This window comes from Hyperolius riggenbachi, chromosome 3 (assembly GCF_040937935.1).
Source record: "Hyperolius riggenbachi isolate aHypRig1 chromosome 3, aHypRig1.pri, whole genome shotgun sequence".
Taxonomy (NCBI): domain Eukaryota; kingdom Metazoa; phylum Chordata; class Amphibia; order Anura; family Hyperoliidae; genus Hyperolius; species Hyperolius riggenbachi.
In genome coordinates, this window is record NC_090648.1 from 124,918,474 (window position 1) to 124,938,725 (window position 20,252).

The following is a 20,252-nucleotide window of genomic DNA, read 5'->3' on the forward strand; positions in this document are numbered from 1 at the left end:
CCGGTAATCGTGCTCAGTTGCGCCAGTTGGCTTTTCTGTGCATTAGTGGAGGGGCATCTGTGCTCATGAAGCTGGAGGAAGCCCCCGATGAGTATAGAATCTTTTTATTCGGACAGCTCAGGTTTACTTTAAAGCCTATGTGAAGCCTGTGTGCACAATTTTCTATTTATTTAGGAAATAGTTTCTATTATTAACACTGAAATAATCATTAGCGATTGCCTCTTTCCTCTATGACTATAATGCTCACCCTATGTCATATAGAATGACTGTTTTTCAGGATGCTGGGTAACTCTCCAGGAAGAATAAATAGACACCTAGTGATCTGGTATCCAGTGTTATATAAAATCAGGCATCCACTGGATTGTGCACTGAAAAAGGGCGTTTGGTAATTTCGGCACCTGGTGAAGCAGCTAGTAGAATATCAGTAAAATTGCCGATATTCTATTGTTGTGTGCTAGCTAATGTCAAAAGTAAAATATCGGTAAATTTTACCCATATTCTATCACTTTAACCTAACTTTCCTCTCACACTAACCCTCCCTCTATCTACTCCTAACACTAACCTACGGCTACTTACCTCGAACAATAACCAACAGACTACCTGCTCATAACACGAACCCCCCTGCCTGGCCTTACAGTACTAATGATGTGCAACCTATTACTTGGCTCTGCCGCCACCATTCCTCCACTGCCATTTATCATATTCCTGCATCCCTCCCGCCACAATTCATCTTCTTTGGGGTTTGGCTAAATCCAGCCCCAAAATTACTCTGGAGCTCCTATAAAAGGGCAACAATTCGAAAAACTATAAATACAGTGTCTCACAAAAGTAGTTACGTACACCGCTCAGATTTTTTAAAAATATTTTATATGATTTTATGGGACAACACTGAAGAGATGACACTTTGATGCAATGTAAAGTAGTGAGTGTACAGATAGTATATTCATGCAAATTTGCTGTGCCATCAAAATAACACACACATAGCCTTTAATGTCCAAATTTTCTGGCAACAACATGAGTATAGCCCTATATCAGAAATGTCAACATTCTGCCCAATTAGACATTTTCCCTCCCCAGGGTCATGTTACTTGTAAGTGTTACAAGGTTTCAGGTGTAAATGGGGAGAAGGTGTGTTAGCCACTTCACCACTAAAGGTTTTTTTCCCCTTAAAGTGAACCAGAGACAAAGCACCCTCATATATATTACCATATATATCAGTGGGAACATTAAAGAAAACACCTACCTTGCTCTCGGTTTAATTCTTCACTGTTCAGCTTGCTTCTTACCAGTCCTGATAAAATCCGTGACTGAGCATTCAGTCTGGCTTTGCTCAGGAATCATTATAGCTGAGTCTGCCTTCTCTGATGTCTTTTCAAGCCCAAGCCTGCCCCCTTCTGGCTGTGCTATAATGACTCAGCTATAAAGATTCCTGAGCAAAGATAGACAATGCTCAGTCGGGGATTTTATCAGGGCTGATAAGAAGCAAGCTGAACAGTGAAGGATGAAACAGAAAGCAGGGGAGGTGTTTTCTCTAATGTTCCCACTGATATATATGGTAAAATACATGAGGGTGCTTCCTCTGGTTCACTTTAAGGACTAGAGCAATTTTCAACCTTTCTGCGCTCCTCCCATTCATTTGCCAAAAACGTAATCACTACTTATTACGACAAAATGATCTATATCTAGGTTTTTTCACCACCAATTAGGCTTTCTTTGGGTGGTACTTTTTGCTAAGAATTATTTTATTTTATATGCATTTTAAACAAAATGAGGAAGAAAAAAAAAGTAAAAAAAAAAAATTATTGTTTTCGGCCATTATAATTTCAAAATAAAACGTTCTAAAGTGGATAAAACCCACACATATTATTTGCCCATTTGTCCCAGTTATTGAAAAAGTTTAAATCCTGTCCCTAGTACAATGTATGGCGACAATATTTTATTTGGAAATAAGGGTGTATTTTTTCATTTTTGTGTCCATCACTAATTACAAGCCCATATACCGTATGCAAAAAGAACAGTAATATACCCTCTCGACATAAATGTTAAAATAACTTTAGTCCCTAAGGTAACTACCGTATTTATGTATTTTTTTTAACAGTATTTTTTTTAGTATGCAAATGTATCCTTTGTGTAACTATGGGAGAGTGGGGGATGTAAGGGATTAATTTTAATAATAGATTTGTGTTTTTTAATAAATAATTGTGTGTAGGTGTAATTTTACTATTTGGCTGATTGTGAATCAAACAATATGAACAAATGACATGGTAAATATGAATCATTTCTTGATCACTCTTCTATCTAAAGAGAACCTGTACCGAAAAAGGGCTCCTGGGGGGTACTTACCTCGGTAGGGGGAAGCCTCTGGATCCAATTGAAGCTCCCCCCCCCCCCCCCCCCCAGTCCCACTGTGGTCTCTCTAGGCCCCTACGAAGCCACAGCTGACAAACTGTCAGGATGTAGCACCTGCAATATTTACCTTCCCTGACTCCAGCACAGGCGCGGCTCTCGACTCAGATCAGGGGGAAATAGCCAATCCCAGTTGGGTCCACTCTACTGCACAGGTGACTTGCGCCTGTGCAGTAGAGCGGACTCCACTGAGATCGGCTAGTTCCACCTGATCCGAGCCGAGAGCCGCTCCTGCGCCGAAGCCGGGGAAGGCGATTGTTTACATGACCTTCGTTCGGAGCAGCCTAGAGAGACCACCGTGGGATAGAAGAGGACGAGGAAGCCTCAACCGGATCCAGAGGCTTCCCACTCCCGAAGTACCCCCTGGGCCCTTTTTTTTAGTTCAGGTTCTCTTTAACTTCTCATTTTGCAGTGTATTGATTTATTTTTTCCCCCTTTTTGCTTAAGTTCCTCGTTAGGGATATTCTCACTTTCGTTTCCAGTGGTTAAGACATTTATGGCTGTGTGTTGAGTTAATTTGATGGGACAGCAAATGTATACTGTTATATCAGCTGTACACCGACTGCACTGTAATCGAAGTGTCATATCTTCAGTGTTGTCCCATGAAAAGGTAGAAGAAAAATTAAGTTCATGGAAAAAACAAAACTGCCTATACTGGAGCTTTATGTGTGGGAATAGGATTAATGTGATAAGTGTCCAAGATCTGCCTACAAGTAATGAAGCCCGGCCATTAGGGGCCCACGTTATACCTGATCCAGCATTATTGTCGTTCAGTAGCTGTGTTTGGCTGTTAGGAAAGATTTTCAGCTCTATGCTGTCTGGAGACTGGGCACTGCTGTGTGAATGTGAGCTCCGCAGGGCATTCAGATACTGCAGCCGAGAGACCTGGATAAAGTACAAAGACAAATCACAAAACAGAACAACCAGTCATGAAAGGAGCGGAAGGTGTCTCATGGAGCCTGAATGATTTCAAGACCTTAATAAGAGCTGCAATCATAAGCATGAAAGAATCAGCTGCTCTTCCACCAAATACAACATCTCAGTCCAGCAGGGCTGTGGAGCTCCTGCCTAAAACCTTTGGATTTGCAACTCCTTAATTCACAGGCCTCCTTGAGGGTTATATCCATGTTAGTGTTTAGAAGAACTAAGAAATTCAAAAGTGTTCTACTTCATGAACCTCATTTTTCCTGATTCACTCCCATCAATTAGTTTGAGCTGTGCCAAAAAGGTGAGAGGACCTCATCCCTTGAGGACTGGTGTTCTACATCCAATTTATGGTATGACAAGTTTCTTAGACGTGGTGTGACAGACCATGAAACAAGCAGATCTCGCATAAATACGTACCAGTGCTTCAATATTAACCCATTAGCAACCACATATAGCAAAGCTATATGCGGCTGCAGGCTTCTTTTTTTTACCGCTGGGAAAGTATGCTTTCCCCAGCCTGGCAGGGTGTGCAGAGCGGTGCAGGGAACTTTCATATTTAACTGTCCCAACGGCTGGATTGCGTCTCCACTGCGCCGGCAACGCTGCAACACCGACATCCTCTTCAGAGTTCCGATCATATGATAAGCCATGTGATTGTAACCCAGGGGACGGTGTCAGCAGTGCAGCGCCGCCCGGTGGTAGAAGAGGGGTGATGGAAGAGTCTCACTTTCTATAGGCAAGTATTATAGATGTAATCTAATCTGTGCTTTGTAATAACTCATTGCCACTTCATCACATATAATGCTGGGAACACACTGGTTGATTCTGGCGCTTGATCGTGCGCCCGATCGTTTTGCCCGCTCGATTCTCTTATCTGCCACTCATTTTTCACATCACTTCATTGAGAAATCGACCGGCGAGGCGATCAAACGGTAATCGGACATGTCGGAAATTATCTATCGAGCCATCTTAATGGCTCAAAATCGAGCGGTGTATTCCCAAGTGCTGGTTCACACAGACTTCAGCAGGATGGCTGGCGGCGGCTTGCTTAGCTGATGCTAAACGTTTTTCTGCTACCTAGCATAGAAGCGTTCGGCATATGTTTGGAGGTGCCGAACGCAGCAGAAACTGGACACTCCATTTAGAGTCCAAGACATAAGGATGAGAGCTAACGCCGCATTTACGAGGATGCCAAAAGCTATTACTTTCATTTAAAAACTCCCTTTCAATAATTTGAATCGAGCGGTAGCAGTTCCCTTTCAAACAACGTTTTTGTCACCTACCCGAAAACGCATGTTTACTGCCTGTCTAAACAAGCCCTAGGCCTGCAATCTGTCTCAGCAATGGGATGGAGATGCAACAAGTACTCTTTACATGGGGTGAGGATGCAGGAAACACACTTTTTCTTAAAGTGTAACTACGTTAAGAAACCTCTCTTTTCATATATGTACACTATATGATGAAAGTGCATTTCACTGGCAGTAACCATCATATGCGACTTGAACTGTGTATTTTAGAAGAGCAATACAGGAGCCGTTTTGGTGAGCAGTTCTGTGTGGCACCATTCACTGTAACTACCAAGCTATGAAAGTGTCAAACTCAAAGCCTGTGGGCTGAACGCTGCATTTTATATGGCTTTCAAGAGCTTCAAATGTGCACCATCATGAGCAGTGAAAGAACGACAGCAAACTGCCTTCCCATCACACCAGTGACAGAGTTTCTGGTTAAAACACTGTCAGTTTGAGCTGGGTTGCAGCAACAACCCACGGGATTGGCCAGAAAAATTACCAAGGGGCCCTGTCCTGCTGTGATCCAAACTCCACTGGTAACACACACACACACACACACACACACACACACACACACACACACACACACACACACACACACACACACACACACACACACACACTTTTTGGTTCTTCCCAGCAGCTGCACGCTTTGTGCATCCATACCTCCAGCTTTCGATCATGTGACATGCATTTGACGGTAAAGGTAAGTAGCACAGAGCATGTGGCTGTCAGGAAGATCATAGGAGACCCAAAGCAGCACTGGAGCAGAAAAAAAATATTGAAAGCTGCTAAACTGGGCTACTCTGCAGAAGAGGAGCTGGCCCCCTACGGTCCCTATAGTTGCGCCACTTCGTTTTACCTGCGACTTACGCAGTTTTACATTTTGGGCCCCTTAAGGGACAGAGTTTGACATCCCTGCTGTATGGGTTCCTGTTGTCCAATAAGGACAGAGCAAAAAAATATAAATAAAAAAAAAAAAACAAACAAAAAAAAACGACCCTTTGCAGTCTATGTCCCCACTGAGTATATCCTCCTTACCTCCTGGGTCACCGGGAAAACAAAAAAGTGGGATAATCTCCCCAAACAGAAACACAAAATGTAAAAATATATTGGGCACTGTGGCTCGTCTCCACTCTATCCAAATACAAAAATATTCAGTACTGGCTGGATTTACACCCAGGGTGGACCTGAAATTATCCGAAGGTTCCTTTCTGGAAAAGTAAAACCACTACTAAAACATCACAACTATACACTTGACAAAAAATGTGAGGCAGAGGCACCAAAACACACCTTGACTATCTGCAGGTCGGACATGGCTCTAACAGAGTAGTCTGGACAATATAAGCCAGAGTCTGGGGAATCGCTCTGCTCACGGCCACTGCATGGAGAACTATGACCTAGGAAGAAGACAGGAGGTTAGGATTTATATCCATTACTATACCAGACAACTGAATAAAGGAGGAATATATTTTCAATAGATCGCAGCGAGGTAGCTGCTCTGCTACGCACGAAACCCTGACCCAGAATCAGGTCGTCTACGAATGATTTAGCACCGGGTTCCCAACGAACATGCGATGCGCTCCGGGAGAGAGGCGGCCCGCTTCCGTCCGCGCTCCGGTCCCGAGGCGAGCGGCTCTACGCGCCGGGTCCCCCGGGGGGGCCCCGGCTATCCCAGGCCGACCTGGGCTCCTCGGCACTGCGGTATTTAGGAGGGGAAACCCCCCGCCCGGTCCCCGCTTCCTCCGTGCGGGGGGGGGAAGAGACAAAAGCTTGGCTCAAGGGATGACTTTCAATAGATCGCAGCGAGGTAGCTGCTCTGCTACGCACGAAACCCTGACCCAGAATCAGGTCGTCTACGAATGATTTAGCACCGGGTTCCCAACGAACATGCGATGCGCTCCGGGAGAGAGGCGGCCCGCTTCCGTCCGCGCTCCGGTCCCGAGGCGAGCGGCTCTACGCGCCGGGTCCCCCGGGGGGGCCCCGGCTATCCCAGGCCGACCTGGGCTCCTCGGCACTGCGGTATTTAGGAGGGGAAACCCTAAAGGAGGAATATAGTGAGGAGCAGTGAAGTTATGCTTTCCTTAATTTACAGAGTTGCTTCCAGGCAGGAGAACACAAATAATCCTAGAAACCTGCTCTGGATTTATTAGTCACTCAGTGGATGCAGGTGTGGAAAATGAGCAGTAGTTGTTCCTGTACTGTACAGCCAATTACCTATGCAGGAACAGGAACATACCTGGGTGACTGTGCAACAAGGAAGATATCTGGGTGACTGAAAAAAATAAATAATGCACTAATATAGGTTTATAGCAAGAGCGCAATTTCACTTTAATTATCCAGATGTGTATAGCAGGCTAAAAAGAGAGATGGGGGATTATTTTCATAAGAGGGACAATTGTAAGGAATTTTAGAGGCAAGGGATGGAGCCTGGCCTAGTTTGTATCAGATTAGTGGCTGTGTAGCATCACTCTGCTGTGAAATGCCTAATTGCAGAGCTACTGCTCTATTCTGTATCCATCAACAAGCATTGGATTGAGCATTGGAACGGATATCAAAAGGTGGCAGAGTGGTATAATGCATGGTCACCTGCCATTTATGACCTGAACAAGCTCTACTTCCACTTGCTACTTCACTGATCCCCATTAAATAACTCCTGCAAAGAGTAACACCCCCTCCCGCACCCACACATACAAAACAAACATTTGGAATAGTCACAAAACCCAGCAAAGCCCTTTTACAGTACATGCCCCCTTTGTACAGCTCTCACTTAATTGGCAAGGACTTAAAGCAGCAACTCCATAGTAGGTAAATGCTCCATTCTCAAACTTTAGACTTTCTTTCCCAATCTCCACTTGGACTCTGCCCTGGAAAACCAAGAACAGAGCAATTTACCACGATAAAAAACAAAGCTTATAGGAATACATATTGTACTTGTCCTCACCTGCAGGATGAGAATGAAGTAATCCACAGGCTGGCTGCGCATGTACAAATAGTGCTCAGCGGCAAGCCGGTCACTATCATCAAACTTCACTTCCTGAGTCACTCCCGGGATTTTGAGCAAGTGCAAGAGGGCCTTCTCTGAGATTCGAGTGGTACTGAAGAGCTCCACCTCTACCAAGCAAACACAGGAGAAGATGAGCACTAAAAGCAGTAAGGCCTACAGAGCTTAAGTCTGGTTGCTCCAATATACAAGACTTCCCTCATTTGGCTGCCTCTACAGCATACATGTCAAACTCCGGCCTGTGGGCCAAATCTGGCCCTCAGAGCCATTAAATGTAGCCCTCAAGTCGTTTCTCCACTTTGCATTATGTTTGGACCACTCTAGACCACCAGGGAAGCTAGGGTATATTGGGAGGTGATGCCCTAGCCTAGAACACCAGGGAAACCATATGGGGGAGGGAGGGGGGAAGAACTAAACACTAGGGAACTGTATAGAAGAGGGTGGGGGCCACTAGACACCAGGGACCATATGCAATTACCTTTTTCTACTGAGTTTCCTCCGGGGTAATATTTTTAAATTTGTCAATAAAATGCATTTTATGCCATCAGAAAGCAAGAAAATGCTTTTAATCCTGTTTAATTTACTTTTTGGTACTTTAATTGAAAAGTGCTGGAAAGTTATTTTAATTTGAAGATGAAACTCAGGTGAAAAAGTGAATTGCATATGGCCCCAGGAATCTGTGTATGGGAGGGAGAAGCACTAGACACCAGAGAACTGTACAGGGGAGGGAGGAGGACCACTAGACACCAGGCAGGGAACTGTATAGGAGATGGAGGGGAGTAATTGGACACCAGGGAATTTTATAAGGAGGCCAGTAGACATTGAGGTTGGCCCGCAACTTGGCCCCAGTGTTCAATTTAGGCCCACTTTGTATTTGAGTTTGACACCCCTGCTCTACAGCAAGGGCAGTACTAGCCAATATGTTGCCTGAAGAGAAAGGTATAACAATAACTAAATGTTAGATCTGACAACAACATGGGAAAAAAAGTAATTTATAGTGCAGTGATGGCTAACCTTGGCACTCCAGCTGTGGTGGAACTACAAGTCCCATGAGACATTGCAATACTCTGACAGCGCTAAGCATAACTCAGGGAGGCAGAGGCATGATGGGATTTGTAGTTTTGCATCACTGTTATAGTGCATTTTGCTCAGGAACAAAATATGTACATTTTATAAATGTGCACACACATGCATTTTACAATTTTTCGTGCAAGCGGCTCTTTAAACACATTTATTAACAGAAAGAAGAGGACAAGACTGTCTGAGGTGACTGAATACACAAAAAAGGAAGGCTAGAAGGGCCAAATTCAGTTACAGCTTCATATTTCTGTGAGACCTGATGCAATCACTGCAGCTACCGGCTTATGTAATTTGTAGTAACCTGGTCCTTGCAACAAAGTAGTAAGGAAATTACCCTGAGACAGAAAGCGTTGAGTGGCCAGTAAGAGCTGTGGTGATATCTTCACTTTCTGCTCTGGGTCATGAGCTTTGAGGAATGACAGGTCCTCCCCACCATGTGACATTGGTATTGTATGCACTTTAGGACGTTTCTTCTTCACAGTTTGCTCTGCAGGAGGAAAATAGGAATGTGAGACTGCATGGAGGAGGTTCTATATACTTTTGCTACTACACATATAATTATCTCAGGTAATTTTCAGGTTAAGAATTCCTTTATTATCAGCAGTCAGTACTCAGATATTTGAAAATGATAAATCTGTCGTTAGTGATGATCGGAATGTGCTAATTTTACTTCTGCAAAATCTTGCAATAATTATACATAATTACGGATTTGAAGTAAAAAAAAAAATCTCAAAAAGACCTGGCTGTTTTTAAGAATATCGATTTTAAAATATTGCTTTTTAAACTGTGAAATGAGATTTTGCTGTGGTACACTTTAATATATACCGAGATCCAAGTTCTGCATACACACTTTAAAGCCAACTTGTGACTTTTCACAGGACGAGGCATTTGTCGCTTTTTAACAGTCATAACAGTCTTTTCCATCCATGCAAATGCCACACTCGATCCCATCGTATTGTTGTGTCCTGCTACGCTCGGCAGTCGGCACTTCCATGTCTCCCTGAGGGGGTCAAAACACGACCCAGCATCAGGAACTGATGCCAAAAGCTTCTCTGCTCGTTTGCAGCTAAACACGCAGCTGCCGAAAGCCCTAAAAATGGAGCAAGTCACATACTTACTTTGGTAGATGAAAGCCTCTGGATCCCCCAAAAGAAGCTTCCCACGTCTTCCTCCAGACCGCCAAATCCAGCACTGGGACCCACTGGAAGTTCCTGACCATGCTCCCGTTCATGAATGGGCGCAGGTGGAGGATGCCTTGCAGCTGTGCAGTAGTACAGAGTCGCTGAGGCCTGGTGGAAAAAGCCGAGCTCAATCAGCTCTGTGCTTCTGTGCAGGTGTGAGGCGTCCTGAGGCTGCGTTCCTAGGATGGGAGCACGGATGTGAACTTCTAGACGGTCCAGCGCTGGGTCGGTGGTCTCGAAATCGCAAAATTATGGAAGAATTATGGTTATCTGCAGAAATTCCGCATTACAATTTTGCATCGTAATTGCAAATTTTTATGCAAAATTGCAATTATGCGAAATTCGAGCTCTTTCGTGCCATTTCTGAAGTTATCACCTCCTGCTTCCTGTGATAAATGTCTAGTCCCATTCTATGGTCCCAGTGGCTGTGCATATTGTACATATTGACGTATCTGTACGTCAACAGATATGCGTTGACGTCCGCAATAGCGACTTGCATCCGCGGGAATTCGTGCAAATATGCGCGTGGCAGCCCACCAACTCAGAGTCGGCAAATACGAAACTAGTTGGCGGTGGGGGACCGGAGGAGCTGTGAGTGACTGCGAGGGCACAGGATGGCTGCAGGGGGCTGGTAGAAGCCCCAGGTGAGTGAAACTCATTTTTTTTACATGGGATTAAGTTCCCTTTAAAGGGAACCTGAAGTGAGAGGGATATGAGGCAGACATATTTAATTTTAAACAAAACCATTTGCCTGGCTGTCCCGCTGATCCTCTGCCTCTAATACTTGTTGCCACAGCCCCTGAACAAGCATGGAGATCATACATATCGGACTGGATTACCCACATGCTTGTTTCTGGTGCACACCAGAGAGCGTTTTGCGAGTCGTTTTTATTTTTTTTAAAAATGCTTCCACCGACTTAAATTGAAATCGTAGCAAAATAGCTGCAATTGCGATTTTTCGAAAAATGGGGATCTATGCAATTGCTGTGATTTTACTGCAAGGGTTTTATTTTTTAAATCGAAAAGGACCCGCAAAACGCTCTCTGGTGTGTCAGGGCCCTAAGATTCCGACACTACTGCAGTCAGAACCTCCAGGCAACTTCTATTGTTTAAAAGGAAATAAAAAACTTCTTTGGGACTAAAGTGCAATATTTTTGTTATTAGACGGAGAATAATGAAGTCTGACCATCCGTGACCATGTACGGTGGCTATACTGGTTGTAAACTCAGCTCTGTGTTAATTAAACCGTGGAGAGTGGCTGAACAGCGCTGCCTGCCTCAGGGGAAATAATAGCAAAAATCTTTTTAACCAGTCTGATAAAAATACACACAGTACATTTGAAGGAATCATTACGATAAATGACGATTCTTTGGAAGGTGGACAATTGTCTGCCCTCTCCTGCCTTACAAAATCTGCTGTTTTTTTTTAAAACCAGGTGAACTTCCAATGATATTTCTTAGCATGTCGCTTCCCTTTGGTATTACAGGCCTGCGGGGGAACTTCTCCACTCTACTCCAGTTTTGTGTTGTAGAAAGCTCATGCGACACAAATGTTGCACAACAGTCAGATAACTTCCCAGTGAAAAGAAATGCTGGAACCGTTTGCTACACATATGATATGGACCCTGCTTACATCCTGTACAAAGAACAATAGAACCTTTCTCACCAATCCAGTTGCGTCTGCCAACACTGATCTAGTTGCAATTGTGCTGAGAAGCCTGTTAACGTGCTACCAAGATGGCGCTAAATCACAGGCCATATCGGTGAATCTTGAGGTTCTACTCACTTCAGGTTAAAGGATACCCGAAGTGGCATGTGACATGATGATAGACATGTGTATGTACAGTGCCTAGCACACAAATAACTGCTGTGTTCCTTTTTTTCCTTTCTCTGCCTGAAAGATTTAAATGTCAGGTATGTAAATGGCTGAGTCAGTCCTGACTCAGACAGGAAGTGACTACAGTGTGACCCTCACTGATAAGAAATTCCGCTTTTTATCTCTTTCTTGCTCTCAGAAGCCATTTTCTGCTAGGAAAGTGTTTTATAGTTGGAATTTTTTTATCAATGAGGGTAACACTGTAGTCACTTCCTGTCTGAGTCAGTCACTTAAATACCTGATATTTAGCTCTTTCAGACAGAGAAATGGAAAAAAAAAAAAAAAAAAAAAAAGAGCATAGCATAGTTATTTGTATGCTGGGCACTGTACATACACATGTCTATCTCATCATGTCACTTCGGGTATCCTTTAAACTTGACCGAGTCGGAAACAAAAGACGTCTCTAAGCAAGAATCTAGTGTGTGTACAGTGGCCCAGACGGAGGCGGAATAGTAAGTAATGTTGCCGGGAATTTCAGTGGCAGCAGGGTGTTCCCTCATTTGGCTCGCCCTGCACCCAAAAGACCGGGCGTCGAAAAAATTTACGCAGAGATCAAGCATCCACTTCCTCTCACAAGAGAGCAGCCCACCATTGTTCATAGTGTTCTGCACATTGACCCTCTGCCGCCCTCCTCAGTGACAGAGCATGTTAGCCTGCAGACTACCAACATGTCTTTACAGCCTCTGCCATAGACTGTCACCTGAGGGATCACATCCCTACCTCTGCCAGGAGATAGTAATTCAAAGTATGTACCCAACTTTAGTAGAGCACCAAACCTATTCATGTCAAATACAAAAATTACAGTGCCTGTTTCAGAGCAAGCAAAGCATGGTAGATAAATGGAAGTGAAGGCATCCAGATTTGCAGGTCTTGTCCTTTCTCTACTCACTCACCCCCTCCCCTGTCTACAACACTGTAAATACAGCACAGCTAAGCTGGATGTGCACAGGGGTTTGCTTGGTAGAGTGATAGCCAATACCAACCCAAATGGCAAAAGTTTCATGTCACAGGCACAGTGATGTTGGATTGACAATTATTTCTTATAAGAACAGATGGTGCAGACCCCTGGATAACTGGTGGGAGCTTTGTACAAAAAATAATATGTTTAATGAACAAACCAGCATTACATCACTGCTTTGTTTCCCACTTTGTGAATTTAGTGCTGTCACTGTCTCTGCCAAAGGTTTATTCCACTTACTGGAGGGAGAAAAATCATTTCCCAACTTCTACTCCAGCGAAACACACAGTGTTAAAGCAAAAAAAAAAAAAAAAAACACAATCTCTCCTGTCTCAGTCCCAAACCAAAATAAAACTCATAGCTCTAGAATAGGCCTGAACGATTTTAGGAAAAAATTGAATTGAGCGATTTCTGTCTGAAATTGCGATTTCGATTTGATGCACGGTTTCCTTCCAATCAAGCTTTGTTCCCCCTCTTTGCCTCGTTGTCCCCTCCTCTGTCTCTCTTTGTGCCCCCTTTGCCTCTTTATGCCTCCTCTGGGTCTTTCTCTTGCCCCCTTTGTGTCTCTGTGCCCGCTCTGTTTCTCTCTATGTCTCTCTTTGCCTCCTCTGTCCCCCAAGCTGCATCAGTTCTGGACATAGCTTCTAAAGCACGGAATACCTTCTGTATGTCATGTGACATACAGGAACCCGGAGTTTTGCCAAGCACACTTCTTCAAACTTCCCCCATGTGAAAATGACGTGATCGCGATAATTGCCGCTTTGACGATTCCGAAATTGTGATCTTGGTGATCACGATTTCGATTTAAATTCGATTTATCTTTCAGGCCTACTCTAGAAGTGTCCCAAGTCACCTCTATTTCTTACGTATCTAAAGTACAGTATGTATATTTAAGTGGCGGATACATTTGTAGTACCAAGAAGTAAACCATTTTCTAAATCTTTGGACTCTACAGCTATATATAGCTAAGGTGTGTAGAAATAATGGTCAACTAGATTTTCAGCTGGAAACCATACACACAGGTGTGTTTACATATACACACAAAAACACAATAGTGGCATGCATGACATGACTCCAAACTGCACAGAGACCACATAAAAATAATAGAAAAAGTCTCCATGAAAGTGTAAATTTGGACGCTGCTGTTTTTTTTTTTTTAAGTTGATACGTTTCTGAGCTGTCATTTTAAAGCTGTACCCACGTTGCGATTTTCCGGACGACTGACAATTTTTTGAGCGCAGAGCGGTCGTCTCCAATATTGCGACATGGGTACAGTCATATGACCATCGCTTAGCTTTGCAATAATGACTGTCATGGCGGACTGGATCGCTAAGATCCCCGACGACTCCGTAATCGCTCGAAGTCTCGTTCACTCCCGACATGTAGCGACACGTGACATCATGCATACCTGCCGGCAGGAAGGAGCGTCACTTGACAACTGTAGTCAAGGGGAAGTTGCTGGACCTGTCGGGCGGTGAGTGCTGAGCTTTACTTACGACTTAAGCTGGCCATACATTTATCGACTTGTAAGTAGTGACCTTTAATGAGTCAGTAAACTTAAAACAAGCATGCAGCCAAGCTAAAACTTGTTACAATGATGGCAAATGTGGCGATTTTAGCGCCTGTACACACTGCAAGCAATTAAATAATCAAAGTGCATGCAAGTTGCCCATCACAAGGGCCCTGTGATTGGCATAGTCATTTTCTGAGAACACGGTTCTTCCATATCACCCAAACCGCCGTGTAACATCACTTCTTCCATCATTCCTTTGCACTAACCTCCCACATATGCGCCTGTACAGCCTCAGCCCTGCAGTGTCGCCCGAGGGATCGATTCCCAATCCCTGACAGACGACATGCCTTATACGTTTGTACGAGGCTAGAGTCTGTTTTCTTGTCCAGACTCAATGGGGTGATTTTCTGCAAGATCTGCATAGTCAAGCAGGGCTGTGGAGTCAGAGTGGTGGAGTCGGGGCAATTTTGGGTGCCTGGAGTTGGAGTCGGGAAAAAATGCACCGACTCCTAATGAATTTAAACTGTAAGTAAAATAGAAAATATGATAAAATGTTCTATTTCTCATAGAATAGTCATCATAAATAATTTATACATACAGTAATAGCTGTGCTTAGTCCACAAAAATGAAATAAACCAATCAAAATTAGTTACTTGTGCTGCTTCAATAAAGCAGTCCCCGTATTTTTAAAGTCAGATCTACACATCTGATTGTGACTGTATATATGATGTGTACACAGGAATCTCTTATATATACTAAATAACATCTACCGTATATACTCGCATATAAGCCGACCCGCATATAAACGGAACCCCCAACTTTTCCATGAAAAAACAGGGAAAAATGATTGACCCCCATATAAGCCGGGGGTAGGAAATGCTGGATTGGTGCAGGCCGCGTAATCCCCCCAGTGTGTCCCAGTATAGCTAGTATAGTGCCCAGTTTAGCTAGTATAGTGCCCAGTTTAGCCAGTATAGTGCCCAGTATAGGTAGGTAGTGCCCCAGTATAGCTAGTATAGTGCCCAGTTTAGCCAGTATAGTGCCCTTAATAGGTAGGTAGTGCCCCAGTATAGCTAGTATAGTGCCCAGTATAGCTAGTATAGTGCGCAGTATAGTGCGTCAGTATAGCTAGTATAGTGCCCCAGTATAGCTAGTATAGTGACCCAGTATAGCTAGTATAATGACCCAGTATAGCTAGTATAGTGCCCAGTTTAGTGCCCAGTATAGCTAGTATAGTGCCCCAGTATAGCTAGTAAAGTGCCCATTTTAGCTAGTATAGTGCCCCAGTATAGCTAGTATAGTACCCAGTGTAGGTAGGTAGTGGCCAGTATAGTGCCCTGCTCCCCCCGCTGCTATTACCTGCAGCGGCTTCCTCGTCCCCGGCACTTCCTCTTCCCCGCTCTCATGCCTGTATGAAGAGATCACAGCAGCGCGCCCGGCACTGCTGCTGTGACGATGCAGGGGGCAGGAAAGAGCGCGGCTCCCTGTAGCGGCGATCTGTAGCCGCTCTTTCCTGCCCCCTGCATCGTCACAGCAGCAGCGCCGGGCGCGCTGCTGTGATCTCTTCATACAGGCATGAGAGCGGGGAAGAGGAAGCGCCGGGGACGAGGAAGCCGCTGCCTAAACAAGTAATAGCAGCGGCAGCGGCGGGGTGAGCGGGGAGGGGTAGCAGGGGCCGCGGACCACCAGGGAAGACTCGCATACAAGCCGACCCCCCAACTTTTGACCCCCTTTTTGGGGGTCAAAAATTCGGCTTGTATGCGAGTATATACGGTATGCTGTAAGTATAAAGCCTGATGTGTAGCTGTGTCACTAACAGAGATGGTCAACGAGATGGAAATAATTCTGCGTTGATTCTGATTTATGCAAATGTACTCTTTGCTCATGAAATCAAATAATTTGATATGTTGTTAAAATTTGGTCTGGTGACTACAAATTAAATGGTACCTGAGAAGGATGAAAATAAAAGTTTTATACATACCTGGGGCTTCTTCCAGCCCCCTTCAGGCTAATCAGTCCCTCGCTGTCCACCTCCACCACCTGGATCTTCTGCTATGAGTCCTGGTAATTCAGCCAGTCAGCGCAGTCCGGCCGCATGCCGCTTCCACAGCCAGGAGCGTTCTGCACCTGCGCAATAGTGCTGCACAGGTGTAGTATGCTTCTGGCGGCGGAGTGTGTGCATGCACACTACGCCAGACTGGCTCAAGTACCTGGACTCATAGCAGAAGATCCAGGTGGCAGAGGAGGACAGCGAGGGACTGATTAGCCTGAAGGGGGCTGGAGGAAGCCCCAGGTATGTATACAACTTTAATTTCATCTGTCTCAGGTTTACTTTGTTACACAGTAGTACTATACTCTACATATGCACTCTCCACAGAGCTGCAGGGAATCCACTGAGAATGTTGTGCACATTGAACACAGAGGTGTTGTCTATCACCCATAAACCTGGTTCAGATTGTACATGAAGAATGTGTAATAGAGGAAGAATCTCCTTATTCCCCTGCAGAGTACCTGCACATCGCTCTTACATGTACCCACAGTTATATTGCCTAGGGCCTGATAGATGTTCTTTGTTCCGGCCTGTACCTTTTACAAGTACTCTTACCAAGGACTAGTTTTAGTCTATGACTAAAGGGAATAAATATGGCAGTCTCCATATCCTTCTCACTTCAGTTGACTTTTAAAATTCCTAAGCGTTGGCAGTTAAGAGACGAATTTCATGTTACATACTTTCAATCAACAAGATTGTAATATGCAAATTAGAGGAGTCGGAGAGTCGGTGGAATCCTAAACTGAGGAGTCGGAGGATTTTTGTCCCGACTCCACAGGCCTGCAGTAAAGTGTAGCCAAGTTTTCCTAATACCGCCAGCTATGGGAAGACATTCTTAAAGAGAACCCGAGGTGGGTTTAAAGAATATTATCTGCATACAGAGGCTGGATCTGCCTATACAGCCCAGCCTGTGTTGCTATCCCAAACCCCCCTAAGGTCCCCCTGCACTCTGCAATCCCTCATAAATCACAGCCACGCTGCTGACAAACAGCTTGTCAGAGCTGGCTGTGTTTATCTCTATAGTGTCAGTCTACTGCTCTCCCCGTCTCCTGCAGAACTCCAGGCCCCGCCTGCATCCCTTCCCTCCCTGCTGATTGGAGGGAAGGGACGGGGGCAGGGACCGGAGCTATGCAGGAGGCGGGGGAGCAGCTGAGACTGACACTACAGATGTAAACACAGCCTCACAGCACGGCTGTGATTTATGAGGGATTGCAGAGTGCAGGGGGACCTTAGTGGGGTTTGGGATAGCAACAGAGGCTGGGCTGTAGAGGCAGATCCAGCCTCTGTATGCAGATAACATTCTTTAAACACACCTGGGGTTCTCTTTAAGGTGGCCATTCACTTATAGATTTGCAGCAGATCAGATCCAATGCAACTCTATGGGCCAGATTTTACATCCTGTCAGATAGATCAAACTGATCAAAATCGATTGCAAATTTGAAAGAATCGATTTCTGATCGATCAATTGTATAGAATCGATGGATTGCTGAAATCAACCAGTGTATGGGCCCCTTTACTCATCTTATTCTCCTGCACACGACAATGTTTTAGGTCAGCAACAGAAAGGATCTTATTCATGCAGGTTAGTGAGAAAGAGACTCATCACTTTCCTTTATGCAAAGCACTAGTTCAGTATCCCGTATTTGATGCATATTATAATAAATTTGCATTAACTAAAAATTAATATTGTTTTGTGTATTGCATATCTGTGCTTATTATAACACAATGAAATCACGTAGCCGAATTCTCTAGTTCCATTTCCTGCAGACATGGCAGTGCAGTTTGACTAGAGACAAAGATGACCAGACTCCTCCCCAATTCCCCCATGGGAGGTAGTCATGAAGGAGCAGGGAGAGGGCACCAGTTAAGGAATGTACACAGACCATATTTTCACAAACAACGGGTCGTTCTGCCAACAGTAGCACGTGAGTACAGGCTGTAGGCAGACTGATAAGACTGATCAGCTCAGGGTCTGTCTGACAACAGCCTGTACTCATGTGCAACCTTCGTCACAACGACCACCCCACGGGTGGGTCTGACGACCTGTAGTTTGTAAAAGTCTGGTGTGTGTACGTGCCTGAGGCCTTGTTCATATCTGCTGCGCTGAAAAACGTGTTAAAGCGCGTGGTAAAAAACGCATGCGCTTGTGCGCACTTTAGTACACGTTTCTGTGTGTTGCGCTGCGCTTCTTTAACCACTTGCCGACCGCACACTCATACCGTGCGGCGGCAAAGTGGTAGCTGGAGGACCAGCGACGCAGATCTGCGTCGCCAGGTGCCTCCCTCATTAATCAGGAAAGGCTGCTCACGTTTCCTGTTAGATCACGGAGCGGGTCTCCGTGAATAGCCTGCCTCCTTTGTTTACATTGAACGGCGCTGCTGCGCAGCAGCGCCGTAAGGCAGATCGGCGATCCCCGGCCAATCAGCGGCCGGGGATCGCCGCCATGTGACAGAGGACATCCTGTCACAGGCTGTACAGGACGGATAGCGTCCTGTGCAGCCCCGATCACCAGAGGAGACAGGTAGGAGAGGGAGGGGGGGAATTTCGCTGCGGAGGTGGGCTTTGAGGTGCCCCCCCCCGCAAACCTCAGGCAGGAGCGATCAGACCCCCCCTGCACATCATCCCCATGGGGGAAAAAAAAGGGGGGCGATCTGATCGCTCTGCATGCACCCTGATCTGTGCTGTGGGCTGCAAAGCCCACCCAGCACAGATTACAAAAAACAGCGCTGGTCCTTAAGGTGGGTAAAGGCTGGGTCATCAAGTGGTTAAAGCACGTTTTGCTTACTGTAGCAGCAGCAGTTGTCAAAACTTTGTTTTTGTTTGTAAATGTATTTTTTTCTCCAATTAGGGGTAAAAAACGCATGCGCTTCTATGCGCTTGTACGCGCTAAAAAAGCGCACCCATTCACTTGCATTGATGTGTGCTTTGCAGCTCAGCGCACAAAAATGCATGCAACACTACGTTTTTGTAATGCTGCTCAGCGCAGCGCATAGATGTGAACCAGCTACATTTAGTTACATGGAAAAATTAATACTTTGCTGAACGCACAGGGCAGTGCGCTGTGGAAAGCGCACAGAAACGTCCCTGATGTGAACGAGGCCTTAAGGTAGTGCATGTTGTGCAATAACCATGATCTGCATTACCTAGTAAACACATACCTTACTAGGGTGCCCTGGTATCCCATGCTAATTGTGCAAAGCAGGTTACCTTACTGTCATGATCACCGGTAAAATTGTCTGTGCTCCAAACTTACTTAAAGGGGAACTGAAGAGAGAGGTATATGGAGGCTGCCATGTTTATTTCTTTTTAAGCAATACCAGTTGCCAGTCAGCCCTGCTGATCCTCTGCCTCTAATACTATTAGCCATAGCCCCTGAACAAGCATGCAGCAGATCAGGTGTTTCAGACTTTAAAGTCAGATCTAACAAGACTAGCTGCATGCTTGTTTCTGGTGTTATTCAGATACTACTGCAGAGAAATAGACCAGCAGGGCTGCCAGGCAACTGGTATTGCTTAAAAGGAAATAAATATGGCAGCCTCCGTATACCTCTTACTTCAGTTCCCCTTTAATATAACAAGGAGTAATCTGGGAGGAGGAGGCTTTATTTCTTCACCATCTCTCTTTTTCACGTCACTACACTGACATATACACAACTTACTGCAATCCTCGGACTCATCCAAGATCTCCGATTTTATGATTTCCTCTATAACATCCTCCAGTGTGACTAAGCCCATCACCTCGTAGAATGGATCGCCTTCTCCTTCATTATTCACTTTCTGGACAATGGCCATGTGAGACTTGCCTGTGGGAACAGAGATATACACACAGACATGGACAGGATATGAGATACGACTGGAAACTGTGATTCTGAAAACAGCAATGATGGGGAATACAACATGCAAAATACTATGGAAATATTTAGCTTCACTTGACACTGAAACAGAAGTACCAGAAAGATCACTAGCACAT

The 20,252-nt window shown here is 44.9% G+C and overlaps 1 protein-coding gene across 5 annotated transcripts in view; it reads right to left on the reverse strand.

Moving 5' to 3' along the window:
- LOC137562992 (metal transporter CNNM3-like) overlaps positions 1-20,252 on the reverse strand; it is a 33,667-nt gene that overhangs the window by 11,726 nt on the left and 1,689 nt on the right. For 4 of the 5 annotated variants that reach the window (XM_068274882.1, XM_068274881.1, XM_068274880.1 and 1 more), the window contains exons 2-7: positions 19,942-20,085; positions 9,041-9,193; positions 7,567-7,736; positions 7,393-7,489; positions 5,916-6,022; positions 3,156-3,291 (exon numbers count right to left, since the gene is read on the reverse strand). In XM_068274882.1, coding sequence (XP_068130983.1) covers positions 3,156-3,291; positions 5,916-6,022; positions 7,393-7,489; positions 7,567-7,736; positions 9,041-9,193; positions 19,942-20,085 — 807 coding nt within the window. Of the gene's footprint in view, positions 1-3,155; positions 3,292-5,915; positions 6,023-7,392; positions 7,490-7,566; positions 7,737-9,040; positions 9,194-19,941; positions 20,086-20,252 lie in introns of those variants that run through there. The other variant, XM_068274885.1, reaches the window with a different exon arrangement.